At 41.3% G+C, this 24901-nt stretch overlaps 1 protein-coding gene across 2 annotated transcripts in view; it reads right to left on the bottom strand.

Moving 5' to 3' along the window:
* Positions 1–24901, bottom strand: part of GUCY2C (guanylate cyclase 2C) — an 87279-nt gene that overhangs the window by 46716 nt on the left and 15662 nt on the right. For both annotated transcript variants that reach the window (XM_035255278.3, XM_035255279.3), the window contains exons 6-11: positions 24322–24418; positions 21557–21674; positions 17578–17713; positions 15816–15901; positions 11688–11799; positions 2164–2245 (exon numbers count right to left, since the gene is read on the bottom strand). In XM_035255278.3, coding sequence (XP_035111169.1) covers positions 2164–2245; positions 11688–11799; positions 15816–15901; positions 17578–17713; positions 21557–21674; positions 24322–24418 — 631 coding nt within the window. The remainder of the gene's footprint in view (positions 1–2163; positions 2246–11687; positions 11800–15815; positions 15902–17577; positions 17714–21556; positions 21675–24321; positions 24419–24901) is intronic.

The following is a 24901-nucleotide window of genomic DNA, read 5'->3' as shown; positions in this document are numbered from 1 at the left end:
CCACTGCACTCCAGCCTGAGTGACAGGGTGAAACTCAGTCTCAAAAAAATAAAAATACTGGGCTGGGCGCGGTGGCTCACGCCTGTAATCCCAGCACTTTGGGAGGCCGAGGCTGGTGGATCCCGAGGTCAAGAGATCGAGACCATCCTGGTCAACATGGTAAAACCCCGTCTCTACTAAAAATACAAAAATTAGCTAGGCATGGTGGCGCATGCCTGTAATCCCAGCTACTCGGGAGGCTGAGGTAGGAGAATTGCCTGAACCCAGGAGGCGGAGGTTGCGGTGAGCCGAGATCGTGCCATTGCACTCCAGCCCGGGTAACAAGAGCGAAACTCCGTCTCAAAATAAATAAATAAATAAATAAAATAAAAATACTTTTTAAGAGTCATTTTTATTAACTTATTCTAAGTTTTGAAGTTTGATTTTCATACTGAGGGCCTTAACATTTAAAACTCCGCATAGAGTAAACTATGTCTTTGTGTATTGTTTTAGATAGTGTTTTCCTTTTGTTTTTTTACATGTGGAAAGCCTGCTTTACCAACATCATTTCTTAACTAACACATGCTGTCATCTTTGTCATTTTATAAGTTCTTGCTTGTGTCGGATTCTGGAACTGGTGTTCTTTTCCGTTAACCTGTTTTGTCCCTAGGTTGCCTTTGCTTTTTGGTTATTTGACAAACTCATACACACCTTCTTAAGGCCATGCCTTCCTTAATGTCTCCTAAGCAGAAATGATTATTCTCTTCTTATGCTTCTGTCTAAGTATTCTTCAAGTCAATGCATGTAAAATAGCAACTACTGACCCTAAGACCTGAAGGCAAGTAGGATGAATACCAAGACCTGAAAGGCTCTCGGGCTCTCACCTCTGTACCCCAGGAGACGCTGGGGACCCAACAGAGCCAACTGTCATTCATACTGACTTAGGGGTTTGCTAGTCTTCTTGCATAGGCTGTTGTAATGGCAAACTGCATGCGTACCCCTCTCTGCCAGGCCGCCTCATGGGCACAGCGTTGCTATGCCCATTAGGAAAGCCCCATCGCTGCCTCTCATGTTTAGGGACAATGAGAAACACCTGTTATTATCTTTGATCTTGCTATTTACCCCATCTTGAACTGATTCCATTTAGACTTGCTTTTTGGGGGAAATTTTGGCTTCTTCTCACTCTTCACTAAACGGTCACCACACACTGTGGACCACCTCCTATGTTTCTGAGAAACACAGTTACAGGAGCCAAGCACTGCTGTCAGATTGAAGAAAATAGTTGACTTCCTTTTCTGCAGAAAACATCAACCAGTATATGGCAGGCTGGACACTCACATGAGAAAGTATATAATGACACACAGACCAAAGTGTGTGATGCACGGATAAAATGTCATCTTGTTTGGCTAGGAAATGCAAGTGAACCTGGTAATATAATCGGGTATTGTAAGTTTGCTGTTAAACATATGCAGATTAGGAGGTCGTGTGGTATTTACTCACTCATTTATGTGTTCAACAAATACTTCTTAGTACACGCAATGTCTGTGGTTAGGTATTTGGTAGACCCAAGTTAGGCAGAAAAATCATGGAACTGATGTTGAGAAGGCTTGAGTTCTGGTTCTGGCCCTACCCACTACCTGGTGATACGATTCTAGAGAAGCCGTTTGACTTTCTGGGTTCTCTTTCCCCAGGCTAAAATAGGAGATTTGGAATAAATTGTTTCTAAAACCTCTTCCAGCCTAACTGTCATGGAATTTAATGAGTTTGATGCCTCCCACAATATGCCAACAAAATAATAAAAATAACTATTTTCATCTATATAATGCTTATTACATGGTAGTTTGTGTATATGTTCCTTTTCCAACCCTTAAAACGGCTCAGATGAAGAATCTGAAGCTAATTTATCTGTTTAAGTTGCTGAGAAACCTGCTTTAGACCACAGAACTAGTGACTCAAAGAACTGAGATCTGGGTTCAGGCATCTCTGGCTCCAAAGCCCTAATCTGCTCACTCCGTGATGCTCTGACCTTCACATAGTCTTTGATGCAGAATGTCTCCATTGTCCTAGATCAGTCTAGAGGGCTTTCTGTGAATAGGCATCATCATCAACAGACAATAAAGCTCTCCCCCTTTCCCTCCTTGCCTCTCTGGAAACCAAGCACAGGCAGGATAGAGGTGGTGGTACCTGAGCATCAGAAGAGCAATGAACAGGAGCAGCGCCACGGCCCCAGTGAGGGTGAAGACTGCAATCATCAGGATCTGAGGGCCTGCGGAGGAAAATGCATTAGGAAGGACCTTTGGCAGGAGAACGGGAGCATCTCCAAGATTATAGTTGTACAATTTAATTTGAGGAAGGGAAAAGAGAACGCTGTAAAAATTTTATCTTTCGTTAATTTCTTTATGGTAAGTCCTGTGTCCCTATTCTCTGAAGAGACTGGCATGTACCCAGGGAAAGTGGCTTAATTTTGGCTATTCCAACAGCATAAACAACTCTTTTCTTTGTAACAGGAGTCACCAAGGGTTACGCAAACATAAAATTGTTTATAGCGCACACAAAAATGTTGGTGATAGAAGTCTACCTGGTGTCCTCGAAACCAATATACCTAAGAAGGGTTCACAGAGGATAAGACAACATATTTTTTGTTTTTCTTCTCTTTTTGAGACAGAGTCTCACTCTGTCATCCACGCTGGAGTGCAGTGATGCAATCTTAGGTCACTGCAAAATCTCTGCCTCCCTGGTTCAAGTGATTCTTCTGCTTCAGCCTCCCGAGTAGCTGAGATTACAGGCGTGTGCCACCATGCAGGGCTAATTTGGTAGAAATGGGGTTTCACCATGTTGCACAGGCTGGTCGTTAATGGCTGGCCTCAAGTGATCTGCCTGTCTCAGCCTCCCAAAGTACTGGGATTATAGGTGTGAGCCATCATACCCCACTGTTTTTAGATAGAGAGTACACACTGTAGAATATTAAGTGACAGTGTTGCATGCTGGTTCTTTCCAACCTCTCCTGGGCTGGTGAGGGAAGTCCATGAAGAACGGGATTTCATTTGCTAAACACTAGTGTGTGGATGGAGTTGTATAGATGGAGTAACTTGGAAGACTCTCAGAAAGTAAGTGGAATCTGGAAAAATGTGGATCCAACCCAAGGAAGCACCGAAGCAGCATCTGCGTATGCAAAGGAACACTCCCGGCAGAGAAGGACAGCAATAATAAGACGGGAAAGTTGTGGTTCATATATGCTGCAATGAATTCCTATTGAAAAGCCAGTAGGTTCAAAAAGAAAAAATGGAATAGATTCCAAGCAACAGACAGAATGTGTAGGAAGCTGGGAAGTGACACGAGTATAGTGAAGAAGACACGTTTCTTCATACAGCAAGAAAAAGATAAACCCGATAGGGAATTCTAAGGAAAAAATGTTCAAGGAAACCATAGTCCAAAAATGAAACAAAGTAAAATGCAGTCTGACTTTGAGAATTAGGTATTAAAAAAAGGAGAGAACATCAATTTATCTTTGTGGTACAAAAGGGAGACATTGGCGCCGTACAGAAAGATGTTGACTGGGCGTGGTGGCTCACACTTGTAATCCCAGCCCCTGGAGAGGCCAAGGCAGGTGGATCACCTAAGGCCAACATGGCGAAACCCCGTCTCTACTAAAAAAACCTAGCCAGGCGTGGTGGTGGGGACCTATAACCCAGCTTCTTGGGAGGCTAAGGCAGGAGAATTACTTGAACGTGGGAGGTGAATGTTGCAGTGAGCTGAGATCATGCCACTGCACTCCAGCCTCAGCGACACAGTGAGATTCTGTTTCAAAAAAAAAAAGTTATTAAAGTATACAATTTAGCTCTATATGAATAAAATTGGCACAATGAAAATGTTTGTTTTCAACTTATAGAACCAAGTTATAGGTAAAGAACAGAGGTCTTTATTATGGTTGCCAAATAAATATTATCAACGCTGCCAAAGAAAAATACAGGAGAATTTTGGAGATGAAAAAGAAGTAGGAGAAAGAATTGAGGCACTGACATCTTCATTTTACAAAGTGGGAGAGCAAGATATTTTACATACAATTGATAGAACAACGCTAGAAGCTCATGCATCTTAATTAAAATGAAAAAGATGTTCTATAATTGTACTGACAAAAAAGATCTAACTATATTGGGAAGAAGTAGGAAAGAGGGCTAGCAAAGATGAGCTAAATCTTCATGTATCAATACAAAAAATTAACAGGTAACTTCTAGAGCTTATAAATCAAGAAATAGAAACATAGTATTTAGATATGCAAAACACTAAAAGCAGAAGTGACTGAGAGCAGAGATGCACAGAGGGGGACCAGGGACATTCACTTTCCGTTAGGAACACATCCACTACTGATTTTAAAATCATGTGTGTGAATTTTTCTTTTTTGAGACTGTTTTACTCTTTTTGTCCAGGCTGGAGTGCAATGGCATGATCTCAGCTCATCGCAGCCTCTGCTGCACCAGTTCAAAGATTCTCCTGCCTCAGCCTCCTGAGTAGCTGATATTATAGGTACATGCCACCACACCTAGCTAATTTTTGTATTTTTAATAGAGATAGGGTTTCACCATGTTGGCCAGGCTGGTCTCAAACTCTTGACCTCAGGTGATCCATCCGCCTCAGCCTCCCAAAGTGCTGGGATTACAGATGTGAGTCGCAGCTCCCAGCCATGTGTGAATTTTTCTTTGCTAAAATATAATTGATGCAGGTGCCCCAGAAAAGGAGGTGTTAGGAGCTCTTTATGAAAGCAACATCCCCAAACCTCACACTGTATTCTCTATGGCAGTGTAACTTAAACTCCTCAGGGCACAGTCCATGTCCTACTTAGTCATTCTTGTTCATCCTTATACCTTTAGCACCTAGCACAAGACCTAGTACATGGTAAAGTATCAATAAAAATGGCTGAATAGACTGGGCGCCGTGGCTCATGCCTGTAATCCCACTTTGGGAGGCCAACGTTGGCGGATCATGCGGTCAAGAGATCAGATCATCCTGGCCACCATGGTGAAACACCGTCCTACTAAAAATACAAACATTAGCTGGGCATGATGGTGTGTGCCTATAGTCCCAGCTACTAGGGAGGCTGAGGAAAAGAATTGCTTGAACCCAGGAGGCAGAGATTGCAGTGAGCCGAGATCGCGCCACTGCACTCCAGCCTGGTGACAGAGCAAGACTTCATCTCAAGGAAAAGAAAAGGCTGAATAAAAAATAATAGAAGAGGGCCGGGCGCAGTGGCTCACGCCTGTAATCCCAGCACTTTGGGAGGCCGAGGCAGGTGGATCACGAGGTCAAGAGATCGAGACCATCCTGGTCAACATGGTGAAACCCCGTCTCTACTAAAAGTACAAAAAATTAGCTGGGCATGGTGGCGCGTGCCTGTAATCCCAGCTACTCGGGAGGCTGAGGCAGGAGAATTGCCTGAACCCAGGAGGCGGAGGTTGCGGTGAGCCGAGATCACGCCATTGCACTCCAGCCTGGGCAAAGAGGGAAACTCCGCCTCAAAAAATAAAAATAAAAATAAAAATAAAAATAATAATAGAAGAAATACCTGACCTTGCTCATCTTATTCACTGAAGAGAGACAAGGAGAAGGTGCCAGACATTAAAAGACATAAATAAAGTCATATAGAAAGACTCCTGTGTCATTAGGGGTCTCATGTCACATGTATTTTAAAAGTGTTTTTGTTTAATCACATTATATCCTTCCAAGGTAGATGGTTTAGCTTGTGGTAAATACTACAGTTCCTTTGCATAAGGACTGAATTGGAAGGTTTTATGCTTTGCAAACATGTGACTTTGCCTCTATTACCTTGTCTTATGCTCAGGTGAAACTTTCAGTGGTGAAAATGTGAACTTTGGGTTTCTACTCTCATCTAGGCAGAACTAAATTCATACTTCGGAGTTGAACTCGCATTATGGGCCCATTCAACTGGTGAATTCTCTTTATCACTACAATCGCCACTTCCATCAGTATCACCACCATTGCCACCACCACCACTCTTACACCCTCAACCCCAGTCAGAAAACAAAAGTGAGTGCAAGAAACACATTTTCACCAGTGTAGATGATTTCACTCACTGGTCTACCAAAATCGCACATCGCCTCGAGTATGAACTGGGGGGAATGTGGAAACTTCTCAGCCCACCTCGATTCTCTGTCTCCTACAGTATGAATATCTCACTGCACTAAATATAATTATAATATTTATATATAGTATTTAAATATAATGTTTAAAAGTAGTATTTTTTATTTTTAAACATGTAGTCGTTTTTAATTAAACATTTTTAGTTTTGCTTTTTAGATAAACACAGGCTCACATTCTAAATTCCAAGGTTAAGCTTCTGCTGCCGTCTGGTGGCTGTTGTAGTTATCACATTCATTTAATTCATCTCACAATGAGTGGAGTTTATAATCACAAAGTCTTATGACATTAGTGGGAGGAACCTGATAAACGTCCTGATTTAACAGGGGAAGAAACTCACACTTAGAAAGGAGAAATAAATTGACTGAAATTAACAGAGTATAGATGAGTGCTAGAGTCCAGGGTGGAAACATACTCGGTTATTTCATGTTGCCATTCATTCATTCATTCATTTATTCATTCCAAGGCACTGTGTTAGGGCACAGAAATATGAATAAAGAATAAACCCTACACTTTAAAAATGTATGGCTTAAAAAGATGTGTCAATAAGTAAGTATGAGTATTATACTAGAAGTTGAATAGGGTAAGAGCAAGATTAATAATGTTTTGGGATGCTGAGAAAAAGCTAAGGAAAGATGAAATTCAAGTTCAATCTTGAAGATGAGTCAATGTTTCCAACCTCTATGAAGAGATGATAAATTCTATTCAGAAGGAATAGCGTAAATAAGGACACAGCAGCATAGATTTGCATGACTCTAAGGAAGCAGGGAGGAAGTTAAGAGCATGGGGAGGGGATAGGTGAGTAGAAGATAAGCCTGGAGAAGTAGGGAGATCACAGGCACTCGGTGCTGTATTAATAATTTGGACTGTATTCTGTAGGTAAAGCAGAGTTGCTAACTGACATGTTAGCAACGGTGCAGTGACATGACCCCTTGTGCTTTCTTTCTGGTAGCAGGATGGGTTGGATGGAAAAGGGCAGGACTAACGCAGGAAGTCAGTTGGTGTCATTGTCATTGTGATACAGGAAGATGCTGAGGACTTGGATGAGGACGGGCACCAAATCCGCATTGTCCATTGCTGTTTCCCAGGTGCTCAGCACATTGTCTGGTATTAAGTAAACATCTTTGTTAAATAAATGAAAGAACGGGGATGGGGGGTAAAATATTCTTACTTCATTGGCGGCTGTGTACACACAGATGAAAGGTCCAGTTGTGCGTATCTTATTTCTATACTAGTTCAAAGACTGAGTTGCTGAAGCAGCTACATTGTCTGGGGAAATACCCCAGGTTGGTCGTCTCGTGCCAAGAAGATTAACCACGAGGTCGCACACACAGGGAGCGGGTTAAGGAGCGGAAAGTTTAATAGGCAGGAAAGAAGAGAACAGCTCCTCCGTACAGATGTAGGACGGCTGGGAAGGGAAACAAACCCTGCTTGTTGTGGGGAAGGGTAGGTTATATAGGGAGGCTTGAGGAGGCAGTGTCCGATTTACATAGGGCCCAGGGGATTGTTTGGACCAGTGTGTCACTTACATAGTCCACCAAGAAACTCGCCCTCCCACCCGAACTTTCATTATGCAAATGTGGCCTCTACCTGGCTGGCGCCATGACACCCACACACCTGGCTTTACCTGGTTGGCGCCATGACACCCCCACATGGCGACGAAGAAAAGGAAGGGAAAATCGCCGTATTGGGTGGACCTGGCTTTTAGTACAGCTGCCCCCATTCATCTGTGCAAGCTTCCAGCGTGCTTATTTACGCTCGCAGCTCCGCTTGTCAGGCTGCTTTTTGTTGGAAAAGAAATGGTTTCCGAGCTGTTTTTTATGAAAAGAAAAGGCCTGGCTAGGAGCCCTGGCTCACGCTTGCAATCCCAGCACTTTGGGAGGCTAAGGCGGGTGGATCACCTGAGGTTAGCAGTTCGAGACCAAAGTGGTCAACGTGGCCAAACCCCGTCTCTACTAAAAATACAAAAATTAGCCGGGCGTGGTGACAGGCACCTGTAATCCCAGCTACTTTGGGAGGCTGAGGCAGGAACCACTTGAACCCGGAAGGCAGAGGTTACAGTGAACCAAGATGGTGCTACTGCACTCCAGCCTGGGAGATAGAGCCAAACAATGTCTCCAAAAAAGAAAAAAAAAAAAAAAAAAAAGGAAATACAAGGTACAGACTCCTGTGCCCTTACTACCTGCCTAAATAATTTCTTTTTAACTCTTGTATTATTGCTTCATTGGTAAAGTTTAGAGCTAAATATAGTAACAGTGAAGCATTGAATAGCCCTGGCTAACCGAGGTTTTTGGTTAACTGACAGAGAAGTAAAGTCGCTCAGGATAATTTAATGTGCCTGTAGGATATAGTATGAATATTTAATTTGACCTGTTTTAAGTAAAGAGAGCTCTCTCAAAAAGTACTTTTTGAGAAGTTCGGCATTTTACAAATTACAGACCCATTCAATAGCCAAAATACCAAAAAACTTTAAGCAACTATATTAAAAACACAAACCTACCGTTGTCACTGACAGTTAAAGGAAAATGGAAAAAAAAATTTGAACTCAAAAAGTTACAAAAGGAAGAAGTTGAGAGTTGCAGAAGCCCAAGAGAAAAGAGGTAAATTTCAGAAGTCAAGTTTGTTAGATCTAGTGAACTCCAAGTTTCTCTTCAAAGAATCAGTATGTCAGTATGTTCAGCTCTCTTATTCTTTAATTCTTCATTTTAAAGTTTAACTTCCTTGTAATTTGAGTAAATAATCTTTCCCACCAGTTCTAATCAGTAGTTCACATCTGTTACCCCGGTCCCCTGCTCCGTTCTGACTCATCCTAGTGACCTGCTTTGGTCACCTGCTCTGGTCACCTGCTTTGACCTGAGTCACCCCTGGTCACCTCTGACCTGTCCCGTAATCGTCCTTCCTGCCAAACTACCCACCCCGCCACTCCAGCTCATACCCCTGCTCTCTTTAAAATAGCCAGTTGGAATTAGCTTAGCTTGTGCTGTCTGACCATAGCCAATAGGGGAACAACACAGCAATAGGGGCTACCTGAGTCAGGAATTAGATCCCCTTCCCCTCCCTCATCCAGGTGTGTGCCCACCATTGCTCCATCGGTGTGACATACCCTTCTATAGAAGTACATAGATTTGCTGAGAGAATTTATATTTGAGTGCTACTTCTTTCACAGCACCAAAAATTTACATATAACAGGCTTAAATGAGAAAGGTTGAAGATGGTTCCAGAAATAGTTTTAAAAGCTTATTAAATAAAATTCGACTTTAAAATTAAAATGAAAATTTACTGCCATCATAGCAGTAGATCTGAAGCCAGCTCCAGACAGCTTATTGTCTAGAACAACACGATCTTCACCCCCGCTCCTTCATTGTGTTAATCAGCTGCTACATGCCTGTTGGATAAAAGCACAGGAATCATTTTGGACTAAATTTGACTCACAGAGTGAAAGAGAACTGGAAATGTGGGTATAGCTCTGACACAAGCAAGCCCTTCAAACCAGAAATGTGTCCTTTATATCAGATCAAACTTTCAGAGTTTCTGGCTGTAGAGCAGGGCTAGGATAAAAATATTTGTAGCTTATAGGCCAACGTGGTGGCTCATGCCTGTAATCCAGCACTTTGGGAGGCTGAGACGGGTGGATCACGAGGTTAAGAGATTAAGACCATCCTGACCAACATGGTGAAACCTCGTCTCTACTAAAAATACAAAATTAGCTGGGCATAGTGACATATGCCTGTAATCCCAGCTTCTCAAGAGGCTGAGACAGGAGAATCACTTGAACCCGGGAGGTGGAGGTTGTGGTGAGCCGAGATTGTGCCACGGCGCTCCAGTCTGGTGAGACTGTGTCTCAAAATTTATATATATTTGTAGCTTATAATTTTTAATACTTTATGAAAATAATGAACTAATACAGAGTCATTGTAGAAATTTTGGAAAATTCAGAAAAACAGAAAAAAGCAAAAAATATCTTCCAGGATCCCGACACGCGGAGGACACCACTCTTAATGGTTTAACTTATTTCTTTCTAGCCTTTTTGTACACATGATTTTACAAAGTTAGAATCCCATTAAACAAAAAACTGTATTTTTTTATTACTTAACATCATAAGTTTTCCCATGTCATTTAACATTCCTTGTAAATAATTATTTTTAATTGGTTGCTGCCTGCTCCATCTATGAATATATCATAATTTCCTAAATCGTTTTTTTGAGGCAGGATCTTGCTCTGTCATCCAGGCTGGAGTGCAGTGGTACAATTATGGCTCAGTACAACCTACCACCTCCACCTCCTGGGCTCAAGCAGTCCTCCCACCTCAGCCTCCTGAGTAGCTGGGACCACAGGTATGTATGACTATGTCCACTAATTTATAAATTTTTGTAGAGATGGGAATCTCACTATGTTGCCCAGGCTATCTTGAACTTCTGGCCTCAAGCAATCCTCCCACCTCAGCTTCCTAATGCTGGGATTACAGGCATGAGCCACCACACCTGGCTCTAAATAATTTTATTGATAGTGTTTTCACCTTTTTCCCAGGTTTCTTTGGGCTACATATCTGTCCACATTTAAGACTTTTTCCTAAAGATAGATTAGTCACATGGAATTTCTGCCCATTATGGCAAGCCCTGGCCGAGCCAGTCATGGACAGATTGTCCTGAGACCTCGTTGCCCAGGAGATCCTGACTGGCCCTGCCTGCTGCTGATGGTCAGTGTGCAGCTTGATGGGTGAAGGCTGGCCAAGTCATGTTAGGGCTATTCATAAGATGATAGGACCTAACCTTAAGTAGGTGGGTAACTATCATTGCAACCCAAACATGGGTCCGGCGGGGGGAATATAGGAGACTGTAAAGGCCAGGATCACTGGTCACCCCCCAGCCTGATATGCCAAGTATTTCTTGCTGAAATATACATCCTTTCAGCTTACTGCGGCAAAATGTAAATGGAGTAAGAATATATGTCTCTGTGCTCATTTTTGACAGTTGTCAAACCTGGTTTTCTGTGGAATAATTTATGCCAATGGTAAGACGTATTTTAACAGTAGGTATAGCTAAATTAGAATAAGATTTTTTTTTTTTTTTTCCTGAGACAGGGTCTCACTCTGTTGCCCAGGTTGGAGTACAGTGGAACAATCGTAGCTCACTGCAGCCTCAACTTCCTGTGCTCAAGGGATCCTTACACTTCAGCCTCCCAAGTATCGGGGACCACAGGTACACACCACTATGCCTGGGTAATTTCATTTGTTTGTTTGTTTTTGGTATTTTTGGTGGAGATGGGGTTTCGCCATTTGCCCAGGCTTAAGCAATCTTCCCTCCTTGGCCTCCCAAAGTGGTGGGATTACAGGTATAAGCCACTGCACCTGGCCAGAAAGATTTTTGTTGAATCAGAGCTATAATATCACTAATTGTGCAGGGAAATAAAGACCACATTTACAAACCCAGCAGATTGAACTGGGGCAGCAGACAAAACACAACAAAAAGCACAGGTGAATTACATAAACAATAGAGTTTACTTTTCTTACCAGGAAAACAGTGTCAGAGAAAGAACATTCATTAGGAATATCTTACCCCGGCCTGGAATATCATTAGGAAGTTTAGAGTTCTTCCAGCTGAATGTGGGGTTCATATCCACAGGGTAGGTCTGATTTTCATGGGTGTCATAGGTCAAAAGCACCTTGTACTGTGTCAGCGCACAAAAAAGAAAAAGAAGGAATAGAAAAATGTTTTAGAACAAATTCTGATGAGATTAACGACTCATGACACTTGATTTCCTTAACACTTCTCAGTGCAAAAAGGCAACTGTTAACCAGCTAGTTAGGATCATTTATTGGTTCCCAGCATGAATATAGATGTAAGTTCAGATGGACTGATTAGTTTCCTATTTCTTTATGTCCATACACTACACCATTAATCCCTGTCTGCCCAGCACAAATTCTGTAGGCCTTTCGTGAACTAGTTCAAATCTTTCATTTAAAAAATGTTAAACTGGAGGCCAAGAAATATTAAATGGCTAGCTCCAAGTCACATGGCAAATGAAACACTAGTGTTTTCCACAATATTAAGTTGCTTTTGAAAAAAGCTCTCAAGAAAATGCATCAGAGCTAAAACCCATTATGTCATTTTGATACATGTCACGGGCCCTGAAATAACTACATTTCTTAACTTCCATCAATTACTTAATATTCTACTCTCTTCTATTCCTTGGCTCTAATATGCTTTCTTGTACATGACACGAATTCATTTCTAAGATAAAATATTGAATTTTCAAGTAATTTGTCAATGGAAATAGTAATATATCCTTAAATTACTGCTGCATATATTGAGTCAACTTTGTAAAGGAGATCTGAAAAATGACTGACATGGTTTGGCTGTGTCCCCACCAAAATCTCAACTTGAATTGTATTTCCCAGAATTCTTATGTATTATGGGAGGAACTCCAGGGGTTGGTCTTTCCCCTGCTATACTTGTGGTAGTGAATAAATCTCATGAGATATGATGGTTTTATCAGGGTTTCCCCTTTCATTTGGCTCTCATTCTCTCTTGCCTGATACCATGTAAGATGTGCCTTTTGCCTTCCACCATGACTGATTTCTGCCAGATACAATTCAAGTTGAGATTTCAGTAGGGACACAGCCAAACCATATCAATGACCATCCTTCTAAATTCACCACTGTGCCCTTAAAATGTTCTGGACAACAATGTTACATTTTCTTTTAACTTTTTTTTTTTTTAGATTGAGTCTTGCTCTGTTGTCCAGGCTGGAATGTCATAGCATGATCTCAGCTCACTGCAACCTCTGCCTCCCAGGTTCAAGTGATTCCCCTATCTCAGCCTCCCAAGTAGCTGGAATTACAGGCACGCACCACCATGCCTGGCTAATTTTTGCATTTTTAGTAGAGACAGGATTTTACCGTGTTGGCCAGGCTGGTCTGGAACTCCTGACCTCAAGTGATCCACCCACCTCAGCCTCCAGAAGTGCTGGGGTTACAGGCAGGAGCTATTGCACGTGGCTCAGTTACATACTTTCATAAGTTTACTCTTTCTTTCTGTCTTTTTCCTTTATATTGGGATGTGGCATATTGAAACTCTAATGAGGCCTACCCTAGATATAGATTATCATCCTTCTAGCATCATATTTTGAGAAACTATCTCTGGTTTCCCCAAATATACATGTTACATAGCACAACCGATGGTATTACGTTATTGAAAAATTCAACCAAATTTGCTTTTAGAGAGAATAAATGCACAGAACATTTTCCATTTTGAAGTGTGGTTATGAGACTGACATTATACCTCACCACATGTTTCTGCCTGTCTCTATGAGAGGCATGGGCATCACTCCAGATGCAAACAACTCAGAGAGGGATGCATGTGCCTTTGTAATCACTATTAGTAACTGAAGTATTGTTGGGATCTTATGTTAAGGTATTCCTATGGAACATATGTTAACCGTAACATTATCTTAAAGGTTCAATATAGCATCTAGAAACTACAAATTACATTTATGGAATGCTGCTAGCAAATTTCTGGTTTAGCTTTCTCAATCTGGACACCTTTTCTCTAGCTTTTCACATTTGCCATTGGAGATATCTTTTACAAAGATGGGTTGATACACACATTTAATATATGACTTAGGATGTCATAACACTCACATTGGAAAATGAGAAAATGAATACAATTTATGTTATGTCAGGACCTAACCTCCTAAAAAAAACCTTTTTACTGACCAGTTGGTTGGCTGGAACAGTGGCTTTTAGAGTTTGGATGGATATAGCATTGGATGACTTGAAGGCAGATTTTTTTTTTTTAATTAAATGCTGACCAGCCATCAGTGGTATGCCAGATAAGGAGCTAAGCATTGAAGAGATGGGGAGGTGGGTAGACTCACTTCTTTCCGTTAAAGAATTTACCATGTAGGTGAGGAAAAAAGAAAAAACAATGAATATAACATGAATAAAAGCATAGCATTACAGGGCTGTTTATGTGGGGCTCAGATTTACATATTTGATGATTTTCCTGAGAGTTCAAATGAAGATAATAGAATATTTCATTGAAGTTTTTAATTGTGAAAATGAATAAACAATTCTTAAGAAAGACTTGTGATCCTCTCATTGGTATCACACCAGTACTCTGGTGGTTATATTATGTAATTTATTCTGGGTGAATATTTAAAATAGCTATATACAGCTATTTTATATAGCTATTTATTTTAAATATTTAAAACTTCTTACTCAGAATATCCTCTCTATTTACTATTACATATAAATATAGATATGTAGGGGTAGGTATAATAATAGTATGTTAATAGTGTAGGTATATTAATAGTATTTACATAGATATATAGGGGTAGGTATGGTAATGGTATGTTAATAGTGTAGGTATATTAATAGTATTTATAGATATATGAATATATCTATATTTATATATATAGGTATAGGTATAGTAATAGTATGTTAGTAGTGTAGGTAATTAATAGTATTTACATAGATATATAGGTGTAGGTATAGTAATAGTATGTTAGTAGTGTAGGTATATTAATAGTATTTATATAGATATATAGGGGTAGGTATAGTAATAGTATGTTAGTAGTGTAGGTATATTAATAGTATTTATATAGATATATAGGGGTAGGTATAGTAATAGTATGTTAATAGTGTAGGTGTATTAATAGTATTTATATAGATATATAGGGGTAGGTATAGTAATAGTATGTTAGTAGTGTAGGTATATTAATAGTATTTATATAGATATATAGGGGTAGGTATAGTAATAGTATGTTAGTAGTGTAGGTATATTAATAGTATTTATATAGATATATAGGGTAGGTATAGTAATAGTATGTTAATAGTGTAGGTATATTAATAGTATTTATATAGATATATAGGGGTGGGTATAGTAATAGTATGTTAATAGTGTAGGTATATTAATAGTATTTATATAGATATATAGGGGTAGGTATAGTAATAGTATGTTAATAGTGTAGGTATATTAATAGTATTTATATAGATATATAGGGGTAGGTATAGTAATAGTATGTTAATAGTGTAGGTATATTAATAGTATTTATATAGATATATAGGGGTAGGTATAGTAATAGTATGTTAATAGTGTAGGTATATTAATAGTATTTATATAGATATATAGGGGTGGGTATAGTAATAGTATGTTAATAGTGTAGGTATATTAATAGTATTTATATAGATATATAGGGGTAGGTATAGTAATAGTATGTTAATAGTGTAGGTATATTAATAGTATTTATATAGATATATAGGGGTAGGTATAGTAATAGTATGTTAGTAGTGTAGGTATATTAATAGTATTTATATAGATATATAGGTGTAGGTATAGTAATAGTATGTTAGTAGTGTAGGTATATTAATAGTATTTATATAGATATATAGGGGTAGGTATAGTAATAGTATGTTAGTAGTGTAGGTATATTAATAGTATTTATATAGATATATAGGTGTAGGTATAGTAATAAATAGAGTGGATATTCTGAGTAAGAAGTTTTATGGGTCAAAATGCTTAAGGAATACTCTCCCAAGTGACGCATAATTGTGAAGCTGAGATGAACTGCCTTGAGATCCTAAACATGATTTCCCGAATTCCTTTGCTAGTGCTCCTCTGCCAAGTTATCCCTCCTCACCCAGCCACAGCACCCTGTGTTTCCTGATAAGCAGTGAGACGTACTTGCTTGGTGTCCACAGAAGTATACAGAAGCACCATGGTACTGTCCACATCCCCAACATTGTCCAAGGTCACTGAACCTTTATACCCTAGGGCAAGATAAGAGCCTGTTAGAGGCCATTGTTGATTTTTGCCTGACAAATACATTGCATCATGACAGAGAGTGTAAAATGGGTTCGAATACCTCTGTTCAGTAAACGTTTCAAATTTACTGAAAGCATTGTTGGCATTAATAATCTAATCAGATGGCACCTGGATTGGCTTCTTGGCCCAGAGATCTCTGGAGGGCATTTTTATGGGAGATGTATTTATTTAGGAAAAAAAACCAAAACAAAGTTTTTCATTGCATTTAGGGTGACACTAAATATAATGAGTCAATAAGTCCCTTGTTTATTGGTGATATATTTTTGCTAAGAATATTTCCTGAACTGCTAGCATTGTGTACAGGGTCACTGTACAATCTTAACATAGATTGTAGGAAGGTCAGAATTTTTTCACTATCACTCGTTTGCTGAAGACATTGAAGAAAATTACATAAATTTTCTGAGTTTCAGTTTTGTCATCTATGAAATAGTGATATAAGATAAACCTATTTAGGTTAAAAAAAGTGATCAAATTAGCAACTTCACATGGTTCAACGTAATAATAAACTTTTATTTCCTGTTTACTATATACCAGGCTCTGTGCTAAATGATTTATATGCATGATCATAGTATTATCCTTGGAATATCATGATATGGAAACTATTATTATCTCTGTTATATTGATGAGAGATAATTTATTTAGTCAGAGATATTAAGGGTCACGCAGCTGGTAGGTGGCTGGAACAAACACTTGTGCTTCCTAGTTAAATGCTGAGCCAAATGTTAAGCCTTTGCTAATGCCATTAAAATGCTCAACCATGGTCACGGAAGTGGGGAAATTAAGAATGTATAGCGAGTACCTGGTAGAACTTGGGACACATGGGATGATCAACAAATGACCATCTCCCTCCCTGCATCTTCAGTGAAGCAGAAGTGATCTCTCCCTGTCACTGTCATACACCATAGCCACTGGTGCAGCCCTAAGTCCTAATGCTGGGCGTCTGCTGCCCTCCGAAGCCTACAGAGGAAGTCGCTTACTCTGCGGTAAAACGAAGGTTTCACTGAGTAAGACTCTGAGGCAAGTTAGAAAAGGCAACTATCGTTTCTCTCTGACTTAATATACATTACATTTAGAGGGAAATTTCTTCATAGTCTCAGGACGAGATCTGGGATATGAAAGAAAAGAGCTTCAGGAGAGGCTTGTGGGAAAGGGCAGTGTTAACCCATGCAGTTCAGGAGGTTTGTGTTGTCTTGCAGGGTAGGATTTTGTGGGCTTTTGCTAGCTAAAGGTTAAACACAGCGTCCCAGATCCTTGAAGGATAGAAAAGGAGATATGGAAGGACCCAAATCAAACTGAAAATATTTATCCTCTGCTTAGTCCCCAAGCGGTCAGGACACCACTGCGCAAAACGCCTTATCATGAGCTTGTTCACAAGTACAGAACCTGAGCTACCTTCCCTTTCTGTGACATCCAAAGATTCTGAAAGACTGAAGCATAAACTGGGGTTCAGTAATCAATAACAGTACCCTCAAAGTTTATGTAATGATGTTTGCATCCAGTTGAATTTCAAAGGTATTTGGCTGTGGAATCATCTATTTCCAAACCCTCTTTCTTGCCCCGAATCCACTAAGAAAGCCCATATTTTTCACCTAGGGGTTATTTGCTCTTATTAAACCAGTACCTTGGAAAGTGAGGTTCCTGAAAGCATGAGCGAATTCGGGGGTGGTAATATTGTCTCCCTTTGCAAGAAATATCTGCAGCATGTGTCCAAAGAGCAGGATTCCATTCAAATAGGCAAGAGCAAAGTCTCGTTTTGTCTAAACAAAAAAAGGAAACTATTAAAATGAGTTTTTCAAAAGAGAATCTGGTCTTCAGCCTAGAGCAAAAGGTTGTTAGGATCAGCAGGGTAACTGGAAAGTTACAAGGATATCCGGGGAATTGGAGGGATGTCACTAAAGGACACTTTTAGAAAACTCTTCCTTGGACAGTGGCTCCCTTCTGTAAACCCAGCACTCTGGGAGGCTGAGGTGGACAGATCACCTGAGGTCAGGAGTCTGAGATTAGCCTGGCCAATGTGGTGAAATCCCATCTCTATAAAATACAAAAAAAATTAGCCAGGTGTGATGGCACCCACCTGTAATTCCAGCTACTTCGGAGGCTGAGGCAGGAGAATCACCTGAACCAGGGAGGTAGAGGTTGCAGTGAGCCGAGATTGTACCACTGCACTCCAGCTTGGGCAACAGAGTGAGACTCTGTCTCAAAAAAAGAAAGAAAAAGGAAGGAAGGAAGGAAGGAAGGAAGGAAGGAAGGAAGGAAGGAAGGAGGGAAGGAGGGAAGGAGGGAGGAACAGAGGGAGGGAAAGAGGGAGGGAAGGAAGGAAAGAAGGAAGCAGGGAGGGAGGGAAGGAAGGAAGGAAGGAAAGTGGGAAAGAAGGAAGGAAGGAGGAAAGGAGGGAGGGAGGGAAGGAAGGAAGGAAGGAAGGTGGGAAGGAAGGAAGGAAGGAGGGAAGGAGGGAGGGAGGGAAAGAAGAAAGAAGGAAGGAGGGAGGGAGGGAGGGAAGGAAGGAAGGAAGGAAGGTGGGAAGGAAGGGAGGGAGGGAAGGAGGGAGGGAGGGAAAGAAGGAAGGAAGGAAGAAGGAGGGAGGGAGGGAGGGAAGGAAGGAAGGAGAGAAGGAGGAAAGGAAGGAAGGAGGGAAGGAAGGAAGGAGGGAAGGAAGGAAGGAGGGAAGGAAGGAAGGAGGGAAGGAAGGAGGGAAGGAAGGAGGGAAGGAGGGAAGGAAGGAAGGAGGGAGGGAGGAAGAGAGGGAGGGAAAGAAGGAAGGAAGTAAGGAAGGAAAGAAGGAAGGAAGGAGGGAGGGCAAAAGGGAGGGAAGGAAGGAAGGAAGTAGGGAGGGAGGGAGGGAAGGAAGGAAGGAGGGAAGGAGGGAGGGAGGGAAAGAAGGAAGGAAGGAGGGAGGGAGGGAGGGAAGGAAGGAAGGAGAGAAGGAGGGAAGGAAGGAAGGAGGAAAGGAGGGAAGGAAGGAAGGAGGGAAGGAGGGAAGGAAGGAAGGAGGGAAGGAGGGAAGGAAGGAGGGAAGGAAGGAGGGAAGGAGGGAGGGAGGGAAAGAAGAAAGAAGGAAGAAGAGAAGGAGGGAAGGAAGGAAGGAGGGAAGGAAGGAGGGAAGGAGGGAAGGAAGGAGGGAGAGAGGGAGGGAGGGAGGGAAGGAAGGAAGGTGAGAAGGAAGGGAGGGAGGGAAGAAGGAAGGGAGGGAGGGAAGAAGGAAGGAAGGGAGGGAAGAAGGAAGGGAGGGAGGGAAGAAGGAAGGGAGGGAGGGAAGAAGGAAGGAAGGAAGAAGGAGGGAGGGAGGGAAGGAAGGAAGGAGAGAAGGAGGAAAGGAAGGAAGGAGGGAAGGAAGGAAGGAGGGAAGGAGGGAAGGAAGGAGGGAAGGAGGGAAGAAAGGAAGGAGGGAAGGAAGGAAGTAGGGAGGGGGGAGAGAGGGAGGGAAAGAAGGAAGGAAGGAAAGAAGGAAGGAGGGAGGGAGGGAGGGAGGGAAAAAGGGAGGGAAGGAAGGAAGTAGGGAGGGAGGGAGGGAAGGAAGGAAGGTGGGAAGGAAGGAAGGAGGGAAGGAGGGAGGGAGGGAGGGAAAGAAGGAAGGAAGGAGGGAAGGAGGGAAGGAGGGAAGGAAGGAAGGAAGGAGGGAAGGAAGGAAGGAGGGAAGGAAGGAAGGAAGGAAGGAAGGAAGGAAGGAAGGGAGGAAGGAAAGTCTCCCTTGGGTCAGTGTTCTTTATGATCCCATGTCACAATTCTGTCTCCTCCTGGAATCAGTAAAATGAGAACACTGCCTTAGGGAAATAACTAAGCAGTTGGGCTTCCTTTCCATGCTGAAAAAATTTGCAAATGCAACCAAGACAGGCAACATAAAGCATTCTCATAATTCTTAAAGATTTTATATAGAAATAATGTTAGCTTGTAGTCGAATGTTTTTATTAAAGTGCAAAAGGGAAACCCCCAAATTAAAAAAACATAAACAATGCCTGCGTTGAAGAATTCGGAATGGAACATGAGCAGCTTTGATTGGATGATACCGCTGGACTTGCTTCGAATACAGCTATGATTGGGTATTGCCTCATGCCCAAGTGTCTGCCCTGGATGGAATAATGGAAAGGGTAAGAACGGCTCTGACCCTGCAGCTCGTGCATGGGGACCTTCACGGGGCTGAGTGATGAATTAAAAACGCTTGCTGAACTGAGACCAAGTGGGTTCTATTACCTCGGGCATGTTCGACTGCCCATTTGGAAAGAATTATACTTTTGTGAGAACTGTGAAGATGGTCAAGTGATATCTGGATATTATACTCAGAACTACATTTGCTGGAAAAATAAAACACTTTCATTGGTTTCAGTTTCTTTTGCTGAAATCATTTCATGAGGTAAAAAGAATCCAGTTAAGACCCAGTTCCAAAATAGGCTGCAGTTTCTAATTTTGGCACCATCGTAAATCGAAGGACTTAGAACTTGTAGTTGGGAAAAACTGTGACACCCCCCAGAGGTATCCATCTTTCTTTTTTTTTTCTTTTTTCCCCAGAGACGGAGTTTCACTCTTGTTGCCCAGGCTGGAGTGCAAGGGTGCGATCTTGGCTCACCACAACCTCCGCTTCCCAGGTTCAAGTGATTCTCCTGCCTCAGCCTCCAAAGTAGCTGGGATTACAGGCATGCACCACCACACCTGGCTAATTTTGTATTTTTAGTAGAGACGTGGCTTCTCCATGTTGGTCAAGCTGATCTTGAACTCCCAACCTCAGGGAATCCGCTCACCTCTGCCTCCCAAAGTGCTAGGATTATAGGTGTGAGCCACTGCGCCTGGCTGGTATCCATCTTTCTTTGCAGCTTTTTCTGGCCCTTGACCTGCCATCCCAAAGTTGTTCAAGGTCATAAACATTGCCCCTTCCTCCTCCTCCCATCCTAGCCTGCTCTCAATGGTTTGTCTCTGCAGGCAGAATGCATCTAATGGGTTTAATCACAAGTACAAGGACTGACAAACTGCAACGTACTCTTAGAGTAAGGAGTCCTGCATGATAATAACGTGGCCATGATTTATTGCCAAATAGAGGCTCTTTTTTTTTCTGCACAAATGCCAAACCAGATGGCATTGTGGGATAACGAGAATAAACCAAAATTCTCCTGGACAAATTTGGACAATGGTCAACTTGATGGTAATGGAAGACAATGTCTTAACCTAGGAACACATGTTTCTAAAGGTAGAATTTTAATATCAGCGACAAGAAATTTTGCTTCTGGATGTAGAGAACTTTCCAGTCACGTTTCCTGTATTTTACATCATTTAATTTCTACCTCCTATGAGTATGAGATGGATCCTCAATAGCAGGGCTTCTTCCTGTCTTTCTATATTGTTGCTCTCACCCCAAGGTGCAGATGTGTCCCTGTTAGACTACTCCATAGTCCAGTGGGGTGACCTATAGTCAAGAGCTTTGACAGGGATCCTGCTGTTTCAAAAGGCTGTACCTGTAGTTGGTTTCACTTAACGTTTGTTGAGTGAATTGGAGCAAGTAAAAATAATTGCTCATTTTAGAATTTGGGTCTTAAATGGAGAAAAATTATCTTACCCTTGACAAAGAAAATAATAATATGTCATTTATACCATAATATAAACTAATGGCTTACTGGTGATAGGTTCCTGGAGAGAGAGCTATTTAGGAGGGAATTCCCAGGAGACAGTGTCAGAACAAGGACATTTTCCATATAGTCAGGGGCTATGACATTGTCCTCGAAGTACTGGTCACTGTAATAAAAAGCACAGGTTCCTCATGAAAATTAGGGAAAACAGAGATGCATCTTTTACAATTCACACAAACGATACCATCATCCTTGAAAATAGTTTAAAACTTTTTTTTTTTCTGTTAATCTGCAAAACTTTTTACTTTCCCCAGATAGGATTGTTTTCTTCTGGGCTTGCTAGGGTAAACCAGAGAATTTAAGCAATTGTGGTTAGCATACACACAAGGAAAGGAAAATCAGAACACAGATAGTTCTTGATTTCTTTGAGATTCCGGGGGGCTGTGGACATGTGAGCTCATGCTTGCTTTTAAGGCTTGGTTTATAGGTAGAAACTTTCTTTTCCTTAAAAACTTTTAACAATTTAGAGATATGGAGATATGGTAGAGAGAAATTACATCACTAAACTTATGTTTTAGATGGTGAAACATAAGCATAAAAGGACTAAATGTCAGGCCAGGCGCGGTGACTCACGCCTGTAATCCCAGCACTTTGGGAGGCCGAGGCGGGTGGATCACGAGGTCAAGAGATCAAGACCATCCTGGTCAACATGGTGAAACCCCGTCTCTACTAAAGATACAAAAAATTAGCTGGGCATGGTGGCGCGTGCCTGTAATCCCATCTACTCGGGAGGCTGAGGCAGGAGAATTGCCTGAACCCAGGAGGCGGAGGTTGCAGTGAGCCGAGATCGCGCCATTGCACTCCAGCCTGGGTAACAAGAGCGAAACTGCGTCTCAAAAAAAAAAAAAAAAAAAAAAGACTAAATGCCTAACATTGTAAGCCTGATATATGGAACATTAGCTTATTGATCCTTGCATCCTCAACTCCTAGACAATGCCTGGCACATGGTGGACCCTCAGTACTGTCTAAGGTTGCTCTGGAAATGCTACAGTTTCTAAGCTTCCTATTATTTGGAGGTTTGAAAAGAATCTGATATGTTTGGACTGCTGCAATTAGGGTGACCATTATTTAATGTTTTTTACTTAAAAACATTTTTTTAGAAGACAAGGTCTTGCTACATTACCTAGGCTAGTCTTGAACTCCTAAATTCAAGCTACCCTCTTACCTCAGCTTCCTGAGCAGCTGGGACAACAGGCGTGCCCAGCATGTTTAATATTTGAACACATCTACCATGCACTAAGGACTGTATTGGACATTTTACTCCTATTATCACATTAATTCTAGAAGTATCCCTATGAAGAGGATATTTTAATACTCATTTTACAAATGAGAAGATGTGATTTCAAAATGCTAATGAAAATCCAAGAGTCAAAACAACCGGAAGTGTCAGAATTAGAATGTGAACACATTATGTCTAATTTAGTCTCATGATCTTTTCAAAACATAGCCAGGTGTCCTTTGGGAACAGTGACAAAGGAATGTCAGCACTTTGGCAGCTGATTGAGAATTTCTGAAAGTAAAATGATACCAACCTGGCTACACTAAGGACTCCTTCCAGGGACAAAGCAGCTAGTGAAATCAGTGTGGTTATTGGAGTGAAATATTGGTAACTCTGCCCTCTTTCCTGTATTTCTGTAGTTAAGAGGCTAGTTTCATGGAAGTCTGGCCATCAAACAGGCCTGCAGTGCCTATACTTCATTTCCATTCGTGCTGTGAGAAGCATGCTTAGTGTGGGTGAAATGCTCAGGCAAATATGGGGAAGATCTAGACAGCAGCAGCCTCTGGTCTGAATACAGACAGGTAATGATTAATGGTCCAGTCAGATAAGTGAAGTCATGCGATCCAGCTGCTGGGGACAAGGGGCATGGGCATGGCAGTGACACCTTCTTCAAGTCCAACCTGACTCAAATATACCTCGGCACAGCTCGTTAGTGGGGTCTTCAACCATATCAGATAATTAGTGATAAAAAAAAAAGAAAAGAAAAGATGGGATGTGATCAAAGGTGCCTTCTACTCTCCAGAATGTTTTCTCTTTGGCCCAGATAAGTGTGGAGGAAAAGATCACCACCTGGTGGCTACACCACAGAGAGTGAGGAATAATTGTGTATATCAGACTCATAGAACTGAAACTTCAAGCTTATCAGAGGTGGCTGGAGGAAAAGTAATTTAGGACCAAAGGCCATTAGCAACTGAAGGCTAAAAATGGGGCTGACATTACCAGGAACAATATTATTGAGTCTTTATTTGATTTTTTGTTTCCTGGACTAACACCTTAAAATCAGGCTAGAGATCAAGATTTTACGTTCTTTCTTTCTTTTTTTTTATATTAGAGATAGGGTCTCACTGTGTTGCCCAGGCTGGTCCGAAACTCCTGGACTCAAGCAAACCTCCAGCCTGGGCCTCCCAAAGTGCTGGGATTACAGGTGTGAGTGACCACACCCAGCCAGGATTCTCTGTTGACTGAGCAGCCCTCACAGATAAATGGACATGTGCGTTTAATGGGGCTACAGTAAAACGTCTATATTTATAAATGATGAAGGTGCCAAAGGACTGCATCTCTGCTAAGGCCACAATTAATCAAATAAAAATGAGGGTGTGATGGAGAAGAAATGAAACTTCGGTTCAAATATTATCATCATACTTAACCCCATTAGGGGATGTGCAAAGCAAGAGAAAACAGAATGTGCCTTCTGGAAATCTTTGGAATACTTTCTTTTTGGAAGGAGGAAGGTTCTTTCAAATACTATACCTACTTGAAAAGATCCACTAGAATAATGACAACGTCTTCAGGCACTGCTCGGTCACCCTTCAGCCTGTTGAGGAAGTCTGGGCCACCACACATAAGAATCACTAGAGGAGAGAAGGTAAGACAAGGAGAGAAACATATGACAGTCTACAGACAAACAGGGATGGAACCAGTTGCCTGAATTTGAACCCAGTATGTTCATGTTACCTTTTTCTAATGATAAACTCCAATTCCCTAAATTTCTCCTTTCTTTTTTTTTCATTTATAATTTTAGAGTCAGAATAGAGCTGAATGGGATCTTTTTTTAAAAAAACTCATCTAGTTCATCGTTCTTTTAATTTTATAGATTTAAGGAAGCTGAAGCCAAGATGCCAAAAGCTCAAAGAACTAGCAGATGTCAAAGATTGCTCTGACGGTCAAGTTCAGAGCTTAATTCCAGTATGCCAGGCTGGAGTAATTATGAAATGTATTTTAATAGATAAGTGAAGTATACCTCACCAGTTGTCAGAGGTTGAAAAAGATATTATAAACGTGAGAATTGAGAAGAATTTATAAAGTGTCCCTCAGCAACTTGGCTTTTATCTGTA

The sequence above is a fragment of the Callithrix jacchus genome, chromosome 9 (genome assembly GCF_049354715.1).
Source record: "Callithrix jacchus isolate 240 chromosome 9, calJac240_pri, whole genome shotgun sequence".
Taxonomy (NCBI): Eukaryota; Metazoa; Chordata; class Mammalia; order Primates; family Cebidae; genus Callithrix; species Callithrix jacchus.
The sequence above is the reverse complement of the archived record's forward strand: the minus strand, read 5'-3'. Positions and strand labels throughout refer to the sequence as shown.